General features: G+C 52.2%; 5 protein-coding genes across 5 annotated transcripts, besides 1 other annotated feature; 2 read left to right on the forward strand and 3 right to left on the reverse strand.

Annotated features, from left to right (window-relative positions):
• Positions 1 to 623: 623 nt before the first annotated feature.
• CTRU02_205553 (uncharacterized protein) lies at positions 624 to 1577 on the forward strand (the record flags this gene model as incomplete). Its single annotated transcript, XM_036722855.1, has 1 exon — positions 624 to 1577. The coding sequence occupies one exon, from the start codon at positions 624 to 626 to the stop codon at positions 1575 to 1577; it is 954 nt and encodes a 317-aa protein (XP_036585752.1).
• Positions 1578 to 2892: 1315 nt separating this feature from the next.
• CTRU02_205554 (alpha-mannosidase) lies at positions 2893 to 6803 on the forward strand (the record flags this gene model as incomplete). Its single annotated transcript, XM_036722856.2, has 4 exons — positions 2893 to 2897; positions 3203 to 3583; positions 3650 to 5393; positions 5463 to 6803. The coding sequence occupies 4 exons, from the start codon at positions 2893 to 2895 to the stop codon at positions 6801 to 6803; spliced, it is 3471 nt and encodes a 1156-aa protein (XP_036585753.2).
• Positions 6804 to 7201: 398 nt separating this feature from the next.
• Positions 7202 to 8644, reverse strand: CTRU02_205555 (serine threonine protein; the record flags this gene model as incomplete). Its single annotated transcript, XM_036722857.1, has 3 exons — positions 7202 to 7743; positions 7815 to 8415; positions 8525 to 8644. 3 exons carry the CDS (start codon positions 8642 to 8644, stop codon positions 7202 to 7204), a joined length of 1263 nt encoding a protein of 420 aa, XP_036585754.1.
• Positions 8645 to 9965: 1321 nt separating this feature from the next.
• CTRU02_205556 (cap-gly domain containing protein) lies at positions 9966 to 12545 on the reverse strand (the record flags this gene model as incomplete). Its single annotated transcript, XM_036722858.1, has 2 exons — positions 9966 to 11982; positions 12055 to 12545. The coding sequence occupies 2 exons, from the start codon at positions 12543 to 12545 to the stop codon at positions 9966 to 9968; spliced, it is 2508 nt and encodes an 835-aa protein (XP_036585755.1).
• A 2625-nt stretch (positions 12546 to 15170) lies between these two features.
• Positions 15171 to 15248: a sequence feature (Short protein (CTRU02_205557, KAL0938947.1) was converted to a misc_feature.).
• An 860-nt stretch (positions 15249 to 16108) lies between these two features.
• On the reverse strand, positions 16109 to 17419 carry CTRU02_205558 (uncharacterized protein; the record flags this gene model as incomplete). Its single annotated transcript, XM_070204570.1, has 1 exon — positions 16109 to 17419. One exon carries the CDS (start codon positions 17417 to 17419, stop codon positions 16109 to 16111), a length of 1311 nt encoding a protein of 436 aa, XP_070061674.1.
• Between the last annotated feature and the right edge of the window lie 874 nt (positions 17420 to 18293).

Raw genomic sequence — 18293 nt, forward strand, 5'->3', positions numbered from 1 at the left:
TGCGGGCAGGCTGTAGGGCGGTAGGGTACCCTGGGGTACGTACTAGGCCTGGCCCCAACAGGTCGGCGCGGTTGCCATTCGGTATCGGCCGATTTCGACACCTTCTCAGACCATTCCCGCTCACTCCCCAAATTTATCGCCAGACCCTTGGCCCAAACATGGCAGCATACGCCGTCATGTTGCCTTTTGGATTTGAAATATGGGCATGTAGGTATATATCCCTTTTTCAGCGCCCCATTTCCCCCTCCCTTCCTACCGAACACTTGGTTTGATACGTCTTTCCTGCCTGCCTGTCCTGCTCTTCAGCGGATCTCCGTCCACTTACACTCATAACACCGAACCCGCCTCATCAGCTGCCGTAATACTACCACCACCACCACTATTACTACTACACCACTCCCACCACCCACCATTTACTATTACTACCACATCTCCCATTTCGAGTCGAGGAAAACACGCAAACCTGTCCTATTCCTCTTCTCTCTTGAGTGCGTGTGTTGCCTATCAGTAAGAACACAAAAAGAGCGCTCGACACTCGATATCCACGATATTAGACACGCCCGTCTCAAACAAGACAACAACACATACCACGACAGTAAAGTTACTCAGACAAACCACCCTTTATGGCTGCGCATCTACCCACTATCAACTTCAACCCCTTAGCCCCCGTCACGCCTCCCCCCGAGCATCTATCATTCCGAAAACCCGGTATTCCCCTCTCTGCTCAATTAAAACGCAAGGCCGCCGAGGCCAACCTTGACGATGCTCCGATGAGGAAGGAGATGAAGAAGGAAGAATCACCATCGACTTCCCAACCCACGGCTCAAGCGAAGCCTACTTCGATTCCGACCGCAACTTTAGACCCGAACCAGCCGCCGATGGACCCGAGATATGTGGCCATGGTATCACGTATCGCCGCTTACTATCAGCAAAGGTGCCAGGCTATCTCCAACGCACAACAGCAAAGATGTCAGGCTTGGGCCAATATGCACAGGCAAAAATGCCAAGAGATGATGCAGGCGGCCATGTTGGTGGTGGCTTGGTACATCCGCGACCGTATCCAACGGAGACGCCGGAAGCAAAAGCGGCAATTTCGGTCGGGGTTAAGAGCACAGAGTACTCGGTCCCGCGTCGCTAAAGGCGAGGGTGTCCGGCGCTGGGTCATGAATGTCCCCGAGGGTTTGCCATCGCCGCACATCCCGGCGCTGGAAGACCTCGCTGACCAAGACGAGGCCCACTTCTCCATGGACAGGGAAGTGCCACCAGACAAAGACAGCAAACTGTTTGAAATGGCCGACGGCATGATCAGGAGTCAGTACCGCAAAATCGAGGTGCCCATTCTTGGCGTTCTTAGCTTCGAAGAGAGCGAGAGCGAGAGTGAGAGCGAGGCCGACGACGACTTTGACCAACCCCTGGAAGATGAGCTCGAAGAAGGCGAGGTAGAAGACTACGATGATGACGAAGACGACCTAGAATTGTACGAAGACGAAGAGGAAGAGGCTGGCTCTGAGGTTGTTCACAAAGGCACAGGAACCGGCACTGGAAGTCGGGCTAAGGATTCTGGTTTGTCATCTTGAATGGAACGAACGGTGTTTGGTTTGGGGGTTCATGCTTTCTTATTTTATTAATTCCCTCAGGTGTTATGGGCATGGACAATGATGTGACGATTCGGTTTGTTACCCTGGGCAATCTTACATACCTCTCTTCCTAGCAGCTGCATAGCATATACATATATCCCGCATCACGTCTATAGGAAACAAGACGAATATTTTCCAAGGAACACCGGTTCGTCCCATTTTGTGAAGTCTTGATCGGGCGACAAATCTTCCTACGAGGGAGTCGTGACTACTTAAGCGAGATGGGTCAAGAAACTTTAATTAGTTGTTCTCTCCTGACTTCTGGAAGGTTTTTGGAATCGTGATCATGCACTTCTATGGAACTCGAACCACATATGTGGCCCGCTCGCTATTGCTTATAATTTCCTTCACTCTTTCCCCGCCCGAGCCGCGTCGCCAACACTGGGGCATCGGCACTCACTGCGAATATCCGGAACGCAACCGATTATGGCCATCCGGGCGAAATGGTGCTGCGAGGAATTTCAAAGTATAAGTTTGTCAAAACTCTCCTGATGAAGGCGCAAATCTGCACGATGACTTGATTTCCCCAGATATCCACCCGCACGTATAAGCGATGGATCGCTAAAACGAGCTGACAAGACGATGTTCCCCAGGGCTGCACCTATTCTGCACAACAAGTCTTGTGCAACTTCACTCGCATAAGGTATGATCTGGAATGCAACGCTTCCCAGACATTATTCGTATTCTCAATGTGTCCCACCGAGTTGCATCTGATGAGCCGCCTGCCACCTGCCAGCGTTTGCAAGGCCCTCCTTAGTTGCAGCTGCCTCCAGAATCGCTTTTCAACTTTAATTCCAGCCGTTCGCCGCCTCAATTACGGCAGGGCCATCAGTAGGAAGGTGTCAGAGTAGTATTACCTTCGAAGCTATGTTCAGAGGCTGTTAGCCATTCACAGTGCAGCCGATTTGGATTAAGTGTTGGCAAGCTCTCCGACTTTTGTTTCAACGTTTCTGCATCCTCTCTCCCACTCCCCTCAGACCCTCTCGCCCAAATCGACTTCTATAATCATCTCTTGCATCTTCAAGCTCGGCACCGCGATGTTTTACGCTGCCTAGGCCCTTACATCTCAATTAAGTTCCCTTGTCCCCTCTTTTGGTCCCAACCTATCCTTGCCTCTCATCCTCCATTAATATCAGTAACTGGCTGTATCCGACCCGCTGCCGAATCATCCATTTCTTGTCAAAGTTTCGTCCTCCTCTTTGGAGCATCACCTTCCTGTCTTGGGTGCTAGGAACTGGGTCATCAAACCGGCAAGATGAGGTAAGACAGGCATACCAGTGGTGGGCCATTCACCGAACGGTTCCCCCGGTGCGCCGGCTATGAAGGGGATCGCATGATGGCTGCGTCACCCTTCCTCACACGTCCACTTTCGATCCAACCTCCCCGCACTTTCGCTGCACCGGCCTGTCCCCGCACGCTCCCACTGGCTATGTTTCAGTGCACTGCACGCCCAGCTACGCCAGGGTGTTCCCGTGCCCTGCTTTAGCTCCTCCCCCGGGAGCTTCGAGTCCGTCTTGCTTCCGTTCAGTTGCCTAGGTAGAGCTAACAAGGAACCTTTCTCTCAGTAACAACCAACAATCCAAAACTCTCAACCAGCACATCAACGACGCTCTGAAGGCTTCACAGGTTACCGATACGGGCGAAGCATCCTCAACAGCTCCCCCACGGCCGACCCATCACCATCTATCAGAGCTCCAGCGTCGTCGCCGCCTGAACAATCGCTCAGCTCCACCCAGCTCCCTTGATCAATTGAAACAAGCCGGTCAGCAACCTCTCGATCAGCTTACCGGACAGCCCACTATGGGTGGCGGCAGAGAACTTAAAAGCAAGAGCGACTACCCGGCTCTGGCCTCGCGGCCTGTAGGACAATGGATCTCCAACATCTACAAGGAGAGAATTAATCAGTTCTACTCTCGTGGACAATGGGAGAAGTACAATCTCCTAGCGTGCGTAAACCCCACTGGGTCCGCCCCGTAGCAAGTCCCAGGGACCTTCAGCTAATTGTAGACTAGGATGATGACGGAGGGCACCGCACCGGGCGAGCCTCACGTCAAGTTATCCGTCTGGGATGCCCCTGACACCACGCGGCCGACGTTTGAAGATGCTGTTTCGCACGAGTTCAAGAAGACAGAAGTTGGCGCATGGTTCGGTCCATCGTGGTCGACCCATTGGTTCAAGGTTGTTCTTACCGTACCGGAAGAACTACGTGACAAGGAACTGCTCGAGCTACACTGGGATGCCAATAATGAGGGCTTAATCTGGACAGAAGACGGCAAGCCGCTCCAAGGTCTCACTGGAGGCGGCGAGCGTACTGAATGGATTCTTCCCAAAGATTTCAGAGACGGCAAGGAGCACACCATTTATGTCGAAATGGCTTGCAATGGCATGTTTGGCAATGCTCCCGGTGGAGATTCCATCCAGCCGCCGGACCCTAACAAGTACTTCCGGCTGGGCCAAGCTGACATTGTCGCCGTCAATCCCGAGGCGAGAGCACTCTACATTGATATTTGGATCATTGGCGATGCCGCTCGCGAGTTTCCTAGAGAGTCATGGGAGCAGCACAAGGCCCTCAAGGTCGCCACCGACATTATCGACGCTTTTGAGCTCGGCAACAAGGATTCTATTCTTAAGTGTCGGAAGATTGCGCAGGAGTACTTGGGTCCGGATGTAGATTCTCACAAGGTCTACAGTACTGACAAAGAGCCTCAGGTCTATGGTATTGGCCATTGCCACATCGACAGCTGCTGGCTCTGGCCATGGGCTGAGACGAAGCGCAAGGTTGTTAGATCCTGGTCTAACCAGTGCAATTTGATGGACCGCTATCCTGAGCTGAACTTCGCTTGCTCGCAGGCTCAGCAGTATAAGTGGTTGAAAGAACTTTATCCCTACGCCTTCGACCGCGTGAAGACGAAGGTGAAGGAGGGACGTTTCCATCCTATTGGCGGGAGCTGGGTCGAACACGACACGAACATGCCCAGCGGCGAGTCGTTAGTGAGGCAGTTCTTGTATGGCCAACGCTTTTTCGAGAGCAACTTCGGTGAGCGCTGCCAGACTTTCTGGCTTCCGGACACTTTTGGATACTCTGCCCAGCTCCCACAGTTCTGCCGGCTGGCGGGAATGAACCGCTTCCTGACCCAGAAGCTTAGCTGGAATAACATCAACAATTTTCCGCACACCACTTTCAACTGGGTTGCTCTTGACGGCAGCCAGGTCATTTGCCACATGCCGCCTTCAGAGACTTACACTGCCGAAGCTCACTTTGGAGACGTAAAGCGAAGTGTCAGCCAGCACAAGTCTATGGATCAAGACCATACATCATTGCTTGTATTTGGTAAGGGAGACGGCGGCGGCGGCCCGACTTGGCAGCACCTCGAGAAGCTTCGACGATGCCGTGGTATTTCTGACCAAGTTGGCATGCTGCCTAGAGTGCACATGGGAAACAGCGTCGATGACTTTTTTGACAAATTGGAGCCCAAGGCCAAGGCCTTCGTCACTTGGTACGGTGAGCTTTACTTTGAGCTTCACCGCGGCACCTACACCACGCAGGCAAACAACAAGTTAAACAATCGCAAGTCCGAGAGTCTCCTCAGGGATGTCGAGTGGCTCGCCACCATTGCAACTCTTTCTACCAATGGCAAGAACTACAAATATCCAAAGAAGGAAATTGACGATATGTGGGAGGCAGTCCTGCTCTGCCAATTCCACGACTGTCTCCCAGGTAGCTCTATTGAGATGTGCTACGACGATTCCGATGAGGTAAGTTCCAATATAATGTTCGTCTGAATATCTTTGAACCCGCTTTTGTTAACCTCGCTCTGCTCCTAGCTCTACGACAAAGTATTCAAGACAGGCAAGAAGCTCCTTGACGAGATCCACGACGTTCTGGGGGTTTCTGCTACGCCAAGCGGTCGCCTAGACGAGACGATAGCGTTGAACACATTGCCTTGGCACCGTAGAGAGGTTGTCGAGATTTCTGAGACCGAGGCTGGCGTCGCTTGTGGTGATGGCCAGATGCTGAAAATCCGCCCATTCAAGATCTCGGAGGATAAGCCTGCGGTCACAATCGAGCAAGTCAGCGATGGCGTGTTCGTGTTGCAAAACGACCAGCTCCGTGTTAGGATCGAGGATGGATACATTACCTCGTTGTATGATCGTCTTGCAGAACGTGAGGTTATCGAAAAGGGTGGCAAGGCGAACCAGTATGTCATCTTCGATGATAAGCCTCTGTACTGGCAGGCCTGGGATGTTGAAGTCTACCATCTTGACACGAGAAAGGAGCTCACTTGTGGCAAGACCTTCATTTCGGAACAGAAGGCGCATCGTGTCAGCCTGACAACCGAAATCAAAATTAGCGAGCAAAGCTCACTAAAGTCGACGATCACGCTATCAGCTGCTCTGAAGGGAGTGCAATCATGGGTCGAGTGCCACGCCGAAGTGGACTGGCATGAGACCATGAAGTTCTTGAAGGTCGAGTTCCCAGTCGATGTCAGAAATACAGAGGCATCCTATGAGTCGGCATACGGCTTGGTCAGGCGGCCTACTCACTACAACACCAGCTGGGATATGGCCAAGTTTGAAGTCTGCTGCCATCGATTCGCTGATTTGTCCGAGCACAATTACGGTGTTTCAATTCTCAATGACAGCAAATACGGCTTTGCAACTGTCGGTAACTTGATGCGTCTGTCCCTTCTCCGGTCGCCCAAGGCCCCTGATGCTCATGCTGATATGGGAACGCACCAAATCCGCTGGGCTATCTTCCCACACGAGGGAACCATTGGCTCTTCAACTGTGCGTGCGGCGTATGCTTTCAACAACCCTCTCCGACTTCTTTCGGGGCCCAGCGCTGCGCAGGCATCTCTCGCTAAGAGCCCAGTGACGCTCACTGGAGATGGTTCTCTGGTACTTGACACCGTCAAGCGTGGCGAAGACGATGAAGATGTTACACGTGGCGATCTTCCCAAGCGCAAGGGTCGCAACGTCATTCTGCGCGTTTACGACAGTCTCGGTGGCCAGAGCAAGGGTATCATTGAGACGACCTGGGACGTTAAGCGCGTTTACAAGTGCAACCTGCTCGAAGACGATATCGAAGAAATTAAGATTGAAGGCGGAAAGTTCCCCATCACCCTGCGGCCGTTTGAGATCGCCTCATACCGCCTAGAGTTGTAGGATGACAACCTCAGCGATTGCGGTCTCAACCATGACTGTGACTCAGACGAAACCGAGACTGACGAGATGCCGACTCCCTTTGATGATTTTTAAACTGGACGAGAATGCATGATGGGATGGTAAACTGCTAATTCAGCACCTTATGAACATTGAATGGTAGGAGACCGAGCAAGCTCATGATTGTGAGTTTGTGAGTGTGTGAATACCTATGTAAAGCACTTAAAAAAAAAAAATCAGAATGGCTCTCTATTTCCTTGATCCTACATGCGCCCACCCTTAGAACGCCGTGGTGACTTTCGAAGCCTTGCAAATTCCCGGGGAATAGTGGAAAAGATGACATCATTATACAGTACATGGATCAATCGGCGGCCTTGTGTTATGTGTTGTTTTCTTCAACTTCACAAAGACCCCTCCTGAGGTAGCTCCTCGATGACAGTCTCCACCATGTCTATGAGCTCGTCAATGTCCGGCCTCTCGGCAGGCTCAACCTTGAGACATTTCCTCACGACCTCTCGGATGGGCTCGCTGATCTTGGTCTCGCCTGCCGACGAGCCGCCATTGCCCGAGTCGACGGCCTTCCCCTTCATCCCTGTACCAGTGCGCTTCACACCTTCGTCGGGGAACCGCCAGTCGCCGCCGAGGACGCAGAGGCTCAGCGAACCGCCCGTCTCGTCGGAGCGAGCTTCGAAGGGGGACTTGCCGACAAGACAAGCGTAGAGCGTGCAGCCGAGAGACCAAATGTCGACCTTGGTGTCGATGACCGTCCCCGTGCGTACGTCAAAGAGCTCCGGGGCGCGGTAGGGCATCGTACTGTGTTCGGCGGCGGTGTCCTGCGTCGCGATGGCGAGGGAGTGCGAAGTGATTACGATCGGGGACGGGGCGATTGAGCCGAGGTCCATCAGGATCGGGTTCGAACCCGAGTCATCTATCATGATGTTTCCTGGGGAAGACGTTCTCGTCAGCTTCCGTGGCCTCCCTTTAAAAGGAGGGGGCTCCGGGGTCAAGTCTTACCTGGCTTGATATCACGATGCGCGTACGACTTGACGTCGCCTGCGCCGGGCGTCTCGCCCTCCATCAACGGCCTCTGCTGGTCCTCCTCGTCCTCTTCGTCCGCACCCGCTGCCGCAGCAACACTGCTGACCCTCTTTCCGCCCTTGTTCTTGCCCTTTTTCTTCGGGCCGGACGCGTCAGCCTGATCTTCCTCGTCGCCGTGTCCCATCTCCATACGCTCCATCCCGGCCGGCGGGCCGCGGTACTTGTGCATCGCGCGGAGCCCCTTGCATACACCGAGAAAGAGCAGCATGAGACGGCGCTCGGGGAACGCGGTGTGATTGACGAGATTAGCGTTGATCAGGTCCTGTAGGTTTCCACGGCGGTAGTAAGGTAGTAGAACGTAGACGGTCTTGGAGCCAGGCTCGCCGCCGCGCTCAGTGGCGATGGCGTGGTCGACGGCGTGGATTATCCCGGGCACGCGGGCAAAGAGACGATATGCCTCGACTTCCTTCATCGCATGTGCGACGGACTCCGCGCCGAAGGGGCATCGGATCTTCTTGAGGGCGAGTTCCTCGCCAGACGAGGTATCTTGGACTAGGTATACGTAGGAAAAGCCGCCCTGCGATGTTTCTGTCAGTGTCGTTCTTTAGTTACCCAGTAGTTTAACAGTGGCTCCAGTGGCCAGGTAGGATCCTGCTTGTGATATTTGATGGAGGGGAATGTTTTACCTCGCCGAGAAGACGGAGGATCTTGAAGTTACGGCCATTGATCTTGAGGGATGGCGAGCCAGGAAAGCAGTTTAGGCAGTTCCCGAAGGAATAAAACACATCAAGCAGCATCTGCGCCATGGCTGGCTATTCTTATTTCGGCGGATTGTCGTTAAACGTGCTTTCGTTGGACGCTTCGTGGGTGTTTGGAACGGTCGGTGGTGTTGTTGAGACCAACGACTGGGGTAGGTTCTGCCGTCCCAAGCAAAGTGTATTGTCGCTACAATCGGGCGGGTCGAATTGGCTCACCTATAGGGTGTTGATTGGAGAGTAAAACCCTGGTACAAAAGGTATAGCCTTCGACTTTCAAAGGAAGATAGAAAAAGAAAAGAAAAAAAAAACTCCAGAGGAAGCTGCACAGCCTCGTTGCGAATTGAGGTTACGTTTTGCGCGCTTCGCACCGTAAAAGAATCAGGACAGCTAGCTCTGAGCCCCGGCAACCAAAGTGGGCAGGAGCTGACGCGGGTCCTTAAAACAGAGGGGGCCAAGGATGGGCACGTCAGGTAAATCGCTTCGGGGAACGCAGCAGAGTGCCTGTCGAATCCTGTGTCCGCCGGAACCGCGTAATCCCAAGATTTTTGACGACGGAAAGTGATTGGGATTCACCAAGTGCACAAAACAGACAAGCGTATGAAATGGAAGGGAGAGAGAAAAAAGACAAAACTTAAAGAAGTTGAAAACTTTGAGACAAGCGGCGATTAAATGGAAGGAAACATCAGATCAATTACTACTTGAGTTCGCTCTACTCGTCCAGTAATGCAGCGTCCCTCTCTGGTCGGCACCGCCTTACTGAGCTAGGATTCCCGCGCAGAGACCGTGAAACGCCACGGGGACCTCTAGGTGGGGAATACCATACATAGTACAAGCTCAGCTCTGGAGACGGCCACCCCCGGCCGGTAACAACGGGAAGACCCCTGTCGTCTGAATGCAGCCCCCTCATCATTGTATGTTAGTGACTGGCCTCGAATGTTAGTCCATTTCTTACAACATGCGAACGAAGCACTGAAAACTCGATCTTGGGGTTGTCTGTGATAGCCTCATGTTTAAGGTCTACTATTAAGGATATTAGAGAAGTCCTGTGACATGAAAAACAAGAAACCAAAAGGCTCTTTCTCATGTTCTTTTCCTTCCTCCTTCCTGCTGGGATAGAGCTGCAAAACTCACAAGCCCCAACGTGTCTCTGCTCGAACTGTGGTATCATCGCTACAAATGCTGTGACGAACAGAAAACTTCCGCCGCTCTGGCCACCCAGGAATCCTACACAAAACCAGACATCATACAGGTTGGCTTCTTGAAAATAATTCAACGCGGTTATAAGAAGGGGGGCAAGACCGCCATGCCTAACCCTTAGTAAACTTCAAAAGTCGACTGCTTTCGCTATCGAGGTTCAAAGCTCATTTCCCTAAAATGCGTCTTCGAACGGGCAGTCGACACTGTCGTGTCCATCTCTCTCGCAAAGGGCACACCATTTCGAGCTATCCACGACACCGCTGTCCTTGCCCGCAACAGGTCCATTCTCCATGGGATTTGGCAGAATCTTGACAATTGGAGGAGCGGCTGGCAACGTAGCTGGAGGAGCAGCAGAGGGCTTCGGCTTCATCGGAGACAGGGGAGGAGGTTTATCCTCATCGTTCATAGGCTTCAAGGCTTCACTAGCAATGTCCTTGCTCGACTTGCTACCATCGCCGTTGGTCTTGCCACCATCGGTACCAAACATGTTGGTACAAGTGAGAATGTCATGGCCGCCAGTCTCGCAGATTTCGCACCAGAGGGTACTGTTTTCGGTGACTGACGAGTAAGTGTCACTCTCGGGCATGGTGTCCAATGTACGGCCACGCTTGTGCGTCGCCTCGGGGGAACGAGTCTCGCTGTTCCGCATCAAGATGACAGTATCGCGCGAGTCGCGTAGTGACGAGCGTTGAGCACTGCCGTTCGTGAAAGAGCTTGATTGCTGGGTGGTGGCGCTTCCCCTACGCAGCATCTCCACTTCCCGCTCTAACTCTTCTTCGCGGTGGTTCTTGTCCTTGACAAGAGCGCGAAGTTCCGTCAGTTCTCTCTCCAGCCTCTCCCGGGCTAGGGCATTCTCGCGGATGGAGGGGTCCTCTGCCTTGTCGGCTCCTGCATCAGGGACTGAATCTCGACTGAGTGAATGGATGATGGCCTTCAGCCCTCGGATCTCATCTTCTTTTTGCTCAAGCTCTTTTGAGCCAGAGGGGCGGTCGCCATTTGATAGGCCTCCAGAATCGTTCGCTGCAGCCGATGCCTTTTCACGTTCACGGCGCAGCTCAGTCCGCGTACGCTCGACTTCACCGCGGAGGAACTCGACCTCGCCTCTGGCTTCAGCTTCGCCACGTCGCGCATCTTCAAGCCCTTCCTCCAGTTCTTGAACCAGCTCCTCGAGCTGCTTCAATTGGCGAGCGACGACATCCACGTCGTCGGTCCGAGACTCAAGATCCCGGATCTCCTGCATGAGCTCATCTATGCGTTTTTCGTACACCCGCTCAGTCTCGGTACTAGCCATTTCCAGGGTATCAATGGTACTTCGGAAGTCAGCTCGGTGGGCGTCAAATTCGGCAGTGAGCATGGCAATCTTGTCATTCTTTTCCCTGATCAGCAATCGAAGCTGGGCTGAGTCCTTATCGTCAAGGCTGTTTCGCTTGAATGCCGTCATATCCGAGTTTTCCATGAGTGTTTGCAGTTCGGTAAGACTACTCTCCATTTCAGCCAACGTAGCTGCCTGATCCCGCAGTTGTCTCTCACGATCCTCCAGCTGCGTCCTGAGCCGCTCCATTTCATGGTCGTTGTTGGCCCGTGATGCTGCTCTTGATCCAGCGCGCGAGGGAACTCGAAACTGAGAGCTATAGGAAGAGACCGATGTTACACTGCCGTTGGTCTTGGTTCGATGTAATGCAGTTGGTGTCGATTCATCATCGAACAAAGATGTCTGACCAAGCGCAGATGCGCTGCGAGGTCCCACGCTGGGTTTCCTATCGAGTCTTGGCGTCTTGCTAGGGTCCCCAGCTGTTCCACGGACACTCTGGGCGAACCTGTTGCCAGTGGGGGACGTGTATTTGGACGGGACCCTGTTGGGGGTTGCTAGGGATGGTCGTGGGCCAGGCGTCATCTGCAGCTTTCGTATGGGCGATTCGGGTCGCAAGGACGGTTTGCTGGGTTTCTTTAGCCCGGGGCTGGCTGAGCGGCCGGGGCCGACAGATTTGCTGAAAGTAGGCAGTGATGGCGTGGGAGGAGTGAAGTTGGTTGAATTTTGACTTCCGACTTTCAAGCCACCCATGGTGCTTGCGGTGGGTGTGTGTGGAAACGAGCTCGACGAAGAGCCGGGAGGAGAATCACGCCTTACAGCTTTGGTAGCGGGCAGGAAGATACCAGCGCCGGGCAGAGTTGTGGTGAAGTACGATACACTAGGAAAGAGAAATGTTAGCTACGTCGCTTTTACACTAAACGGCAAAGACGGAGGAGCATGATGGACACACCCTTCTACCTCGCCAGAGTTCTTCCCCCGCTGAGAGAACTCTGGATGTAGCTCCACACCAGCAAATGTGCCCTTCTTTCCTTGGACCGTACCGATGAAACGGACTGTGCCGAGCATATTGCCTGGAACCTCGACGACATCGCCAATATCAAAATCGTTCCCGGGCTTGCCGGGAGTTGTTGGAACCATTTTGCGATCGGGCGACTCGGCTAGCACGCTGTTGTAGGCATAGGACTCGCTCACATCGGGAATGGAGGCGAGGGAGTTGGACGTAAGGGCAGCCAAGGAAGATTTTCGCGGGAGGGTTTGGTGTGAAGGTGTGAGACGCGAGTGAGCGTTGTAGAGCGAGTTGAGGCTGGGAGAAGAAGCGGATGTGGCTGAGGAAAAAGCACTGGTGAAGCTGGTTGCTTTGCGAAGAGAGCGCTGCGGGTGGGCGAGAGACCTATGGGTCGGCGCGTATGCGGCGGGCGCTGTTGTTGTGGTGATGGACATGATGAAATAATGGTTCGGATGTATAGAAGGCAATAATTAGTGGTGCCGCGGTAGGTGGGCAGGGACCTGGCCACTAGAGCAACCACTAGAGGAGTGCTGGACAGCAACTTTACTGGCCTCGGCGCTTTGCTAAGCGGCGCAGGTCAGGCCAGGTTCCAGGTTGTGGTGATTTTTCCCGGTGCCCCACTGGTCGCCCGCCGGATAGCGCAATGCAAGCTTGCCTTAGTCGCAGTGGCAGCCGAGAGCGAATGAGATGAGAGGCGAGAGCCTTCTTGGGCGAATAGGACAGGAAAAGAAATGCAAGACCTGGCTGGCGGGAGAAATTTCGGGTCGACAATCCGGGAAAATGGGGGATGCGTTCTGCCGAAAGGAGACTAAAATACACCAATGAACCGTGAGGAGTGATCGTCTCGGGAGCTTGTGGTGTCTCGACCTAAAATAAAGGTAAGAGCGTTTGGCAGAAGGATGCTGTCTTGTCTCTTTGGCAGCGGCCGCGTTGTCTTTCAATGTCCTTGTCAGACGGCTGACAGCCCCAATCAGCTTGGCCAGTGCTCCGGGGAGTAAGTTGACAGCGACAGTGGTCCGGGCAGCGACACGGGCGCTTCGAACGACAATGATGACGATGACGGGAAAAGAGGACAGAAGAAGCCGGTGCGACAAGAAATGCTTGCGAGATGAGGGGCTTTTTGTGACGCTCTGAGCCTCCTATCCCCTTGAAAGCACGGCCACTCTAGATGGGCTCTCAGACGTTGGCCACTTTTTGGTTTAGCCTTTTGGGTAGGGATCCGTAGGCCAACGAAATACAGGGGGGGCGCCGATGGGTATCAGGGAAAGGGAATTGGTTTAGAATTGCTGATCCGCCAGGAGCGTAGCACTAATTTTGTTGATGACGACAGGCTAGACGATGTAGCACTTTCGTCCGTTCGTGGTGAGGAATTTGGTATCGTGTTGGAATGGAGAACTAAGATGCGTGGATGCAAAGACCAGTTGTTCACAGAATACGGCTGGCGCGGTGTAAGGAGAGACAAGATCAAGACACACCAAGGAGGTGGACGGCAAGATTGGCGAAAAGAGAGCTTGCTGGCCGTGACTGCGGCAGCGTCGGGGATGGACGATGGGAACGACCTCTTTGTATCATGAGCAACAGCTCTCAATGTTTACCTGCACCCAAATCCAGTAAAGAGCAGTGGCGGCTGTTCGTGATGGCCTTGGGCAGGTAAACGGTCTCTCGGTAGCTGCAATTGGACGGGGACTCTGCACCAGCCCTTCCTCATCTCCATCGTGGTGCAGCCGCAGATCTTCGAGAGGGTCCCTCATGGCCGTCCTCAGTGGCTCCTGTTGCGTCCAACTCCTCATGGTTGCCATGACGCTGCCGTAGCCCTGCATCGTCTCAACGTGGTTACCGTTATCGCTGCATGCAGGCAGCGGGGCCAACAGCCGCCCAGGCAAGTTTGGATGCAACGTGTTCGCCTTCAATATGTATGTCTTTCTCCAACTCATGCCTTCCTCATGTCATTGTCATTTACTACCACAGTATACTGTCTTAGGATGTGCTCGTTAGCGCAAAAGAAGCCAACTGCTTCAGATGCGAGCTGGCGGAGCATCAGCCCAAGTATCGCAGCTGACCAGTCGTCGCTCAATTCTGGACTTTTAATCTTAGATCTGGCTCCCTTTCCCCGGTCAGCTGTTAAACGCCTCCCAAATTAGATGGCCGCCGTCGTTGAACCGAGCCGGGGCGGCCACAACAAATAATACTAATCGACAAGGAGCTGCTTCCGTTCCGTGATGGTCCAGGGGCATTTTGCCCTACTGTGTAGTAGTGTGTAGTACATAGCAGAGACCGGGAGTCACCGACAATGCCCGAAAGAGTCAAGAGTGTACTGGAAAGGTATGGATACCATGCAGGTCCCTAGTCGGCTGTGTGTTGCGAATCAGGTTGGTCACATCAGTGGCCAAAACAGAGTTGTGGTGACAGCTGCATTTGTCACAGATTGTATTACTCCTGGTCGTCTTTGTTCTGGTCAATTCAGCACTCACCGGCAAGAAGGGTTGGGGTGATCAAACTCCCTCTACTTTCTAAATCATAACCGCCCGTCGTCTGTTTTTCTTAACGGGGTAGAGTACCACTTTCTCGTCTTGTTGGAGGTCACTACTCAGGGAAATCCCATACTCGGTCCCGAAAAGCAGGGTCAGCCTGGGCGCTCCAGCCAGAAATGGCTACAAGCCGAGAGAGGGTCCCTGGGGTCTAGCGCCAAAGCTTTTAGGAACGGTGGAGTTGGCAGCTGAATGAACTGCACAACTGTTGCTTCATAACGTCCCGCACCCACATTTGGGCACCCCCCACATTTGGGCACCCCAAAAATCATGATGCATTTCACTATACATCAACTTCAGCCATTGATTATATTTAATCTATTGCCATAACAATACTATTTCCCTCAAGATTAGGTAAATCAGACTCGCTGGATTCATCTGAGCTATCCTCAATTTCGCCCGCCTCAATTTGAGCCTTCCGAATAGCTTCAATGTTGGCAAACTTCGAATTTGGGCTTGTTGTGACCTTCTTCCGCTTCCTAGCCTTAGATGCCTCAACTTCTGCTTCCAGCGCCTTAATCTTTCGCTGAGCTATAGCCAGTTTATAGCTCTGTTTATCAAATCCCTTTTGAACCTTGCGAAAAAGCAGCCGTTGAGTATTTCAATCATGCCTAACCTTGTTATATAAGTTGAATTGATCCTGTAGCTTAGACCGCTTCGTTAGCGTTGACTAGTATACTGCTAATGTCTCTGATGCCTATTTTTCGCCTGCTATAGCATTAGACAGTCCCTTATAAGGCTGATCGGTCTGTCTAGCTGGTGTTGATAGGTTCCTAAGTAGAAGAAGGCTTATTAGCGGTTTGGCTATGCTTATAGGCTATAGACCTATATATTTCCAACCGCTAATAATATTCTTGCTTATAAATGCTATATAGCGTACTTTTCCATAGTAGAGGAGAAAGTTTCTCTTGCCTGTGATAGTGCTAGCATCCTATTGATCTAGGTATAGAAGCTTTTTCTTATATATGGCTTTCAGCGGCCTAAATATTGATTGATTTAGCGGCTGAAGAACGTGGGATGTATATAGCGGTAGGAAGAGTAAGAGTATCTTATTCTTAAAGTAGATATACATAAATTCTGTTGTTTCATAGCTACTATGCCTATTAAAAATAAGTAATCTAGACTTTTTAGGGTCTTGGGGTTAGTGTCACAGTTAATAAGTCGTTCTAGTCATTGTTGTCTATTAGGTTAGGTCTATCCTAGGTCTAGCGAACAGGTGGTCTAATATACCTATAGGGCGGTCTAGGGCGACAGTATCGCCCCACGTGTGGCAGCCCCACTGGCAGCCACACTGGCAGCCCCATAACTGTGGCATCCCTGCTGTTGTGTCTAATAGAACTGTGACAGGTGCCCGTCCCGAAAAAGACGATCGTCCCGATCGTTTCGGCTGCCTAAACATGACTTTAAACGGCTTAATAACATGACTTCCTTAGGCCTCTATTAGTGCGAGGCGTAATAGGGGGGTATGCCTAAGGCTGGCTGTAATTAACTGGCTGGGCGTAACTGTCTGGCTGGGCGTAACTGTCTGGCTGGCTGGCTGGCTGGCTGTAATTAACTAGCTGGGCGTAACTGTCTGGCTGGCTGGCTGGCTGGCTGTAATTAACTAGCTGGGCGTAACTGTCTGGCTGGCTGGCTGGCTGGCTGTAATTAACTGGCTGGGCGTAACTGTCTGGCTGGCTGGCTGGCTGGCTGTAATTAACTAGCTGGGTTGGCCCAAAGCGGGCACTTAGTCCCTTCTGTAGGCCGTACCATCCTAGGGCCCTATACCGGTTCCTTTCCACGGGCCTAAGGTGATATTCCCACCAGCTGAGTGCTTTACCTCTGAGTAGGCTCTGCCATTCTCGGAGGACTTCGTCTCGAGCGTATGGATTAACGATTTTCCTTCCAATTGCTAAGAGCCATAGATCTACGTCTCGGTAGCATAGTGTCTGTTGGTCATAGAATATAGGCTCCCTGCCGTACTTGCTGTCGGCGTCGGGCCAGAATACTCCGTATCGTTGCTGAATGTTCGTTATGGCTGCGAATCTTCTCCCTGGGTCTGGTAGGAAAAGCAGTTGCTGTTGTTGTCGTTGGGACTGTAGCATAGTCATACAGAGGCTAATTTCGGTATAGATATGGGCATGCTTAGCGGCGTTGAAGAGGGTCTGTAGAAACGGCGCAGAAGCCCGTTCTATAACTTCTATGGTCTGGCCGGCAGTCTCGGCAGTAGTCTCGGCAGTCTCGGCAGTAGTCTCGGCAGTAGTCTCGGTAGTAGTCTCGGCAGTCTCGGCAGTAGTCTCGGCAGTAGTCTCGGCAGTCTCGGCAGTCTCGGCAGTAGTCTCGGCAGTAGTCTCGGCAGTCTCGGCAGTAGTCTCGGCAGTAGTCTCGGCAGTCTCGGCAGTCTCGGCAGTCTCAGTAATCTCGGCAGTCTTAGCAGTCTCCTGCTGTGGGATTCCAGCCCTACAGGCTGAGGGCTGGCAGCCCTGTTGTAGGTGTCGGAATAGGGCGTTGCGAGATGTGAAATCGCTATAGCAGATGCGACAGCGAAACTGGCTTCCACAGCTATTGGCATAGACGTGGCGGAAGAGAGCGTTCTTGCTGGGGAATCTAGCGCTACACTTCCGGCAGGGCTCTGGGCGCTGTTGGCGGGTCTGGATAGCCTTGAGGTCGTCAATTGACGGCCATACCGTTGGGTCCCACGCTGGCGTAGGCGTAGAGGGATAACGGCGTTGACGGTACGAGGGGTGATGGTCTCGCGTAGGGTCTTGAGGGGAGGCGAATAGTATAGCTGGTGCGCGCATATTGGCGGCGTCGGCGTTAGCAGCAGCGTTAGCAGCAGAATTAGCCTGGTGCGGGCGGATTGGCCACGGTCTGGTGTTTCTCAACGGATTGAAAAAAGTAGCTTATTTGCCCATGCTGAAAAATTAACTATGAGGTCGCGAGGGATCGCAAAGTAGGTTGTGCTACCACTTGTCACAGTTAATAAGTCGTTCTAGTCATTGTTGTCTATTAGGTTAGGTCTATCCTAGGTCTAGCGAACAGGTGGTCTAATATACCTATAGGGCGGTCTAGGGCGACAGTATCGCCCCACGTGTGGCAGCCCCACTGGCAGCCACACTGGCAGCCCCATAACTGTGGCATCCCTGCTGTTGTGTCTAATAGAACTGTGACAGTTAGGTTAATAGTATGAAGACCTTCTGTAGCTATTTAATAGTAGTAGAATCCGACGTCTAGTTATTTTCTATTGCTATGAACTTCTAGCTATCATATTTAGTTAAATCGAGAGGAAACTACTATTATTAAATAGTCTTCCCCTTATATATTATAAGTAGAGGCAGTGCCTTGCTAGTTGTAGAGATATACTTAATCAGAGATGTCTAAGCCTGAGACCTAGGCTGTTTCTTTCGAATAGAGCGAGTTTTTAATGATCTAAGAACTAATCTATTTAATCCTCTGCCTTCTAGAATACCTGTTTTATCTATATTATATCGATTGCTTGCTTTGATTGCCTGTATCTTAGGTAGAGCGAGATGCTTGAACTATTCCCTAATTATATTAGTTGAGGCACTATTGACACGCTGGGAATCAATTGCTTTGCTTCTCTAAACCTTGATTGATAGATTTCTCTTAATAAATGATTAAACCTAGTTTCTTCCGAGAGGCTGGAAGTCTCTA

Source organism: Colletotrichum truncatum (assembly GCF_014235925.2).
Source record: "Colletotrichum truncatum strain CMES1059 chromosome Unknown Contig_0003, whole genome shotgun sequence".
In the NCBI taxonomy this organism is placed as follows: Eukaryota; Fungi; Ascomycota; class Sordariomycetes; order Glomerellales; family Glomerellaceae; genus Colletotrichum; species Colletotrichum truncatum.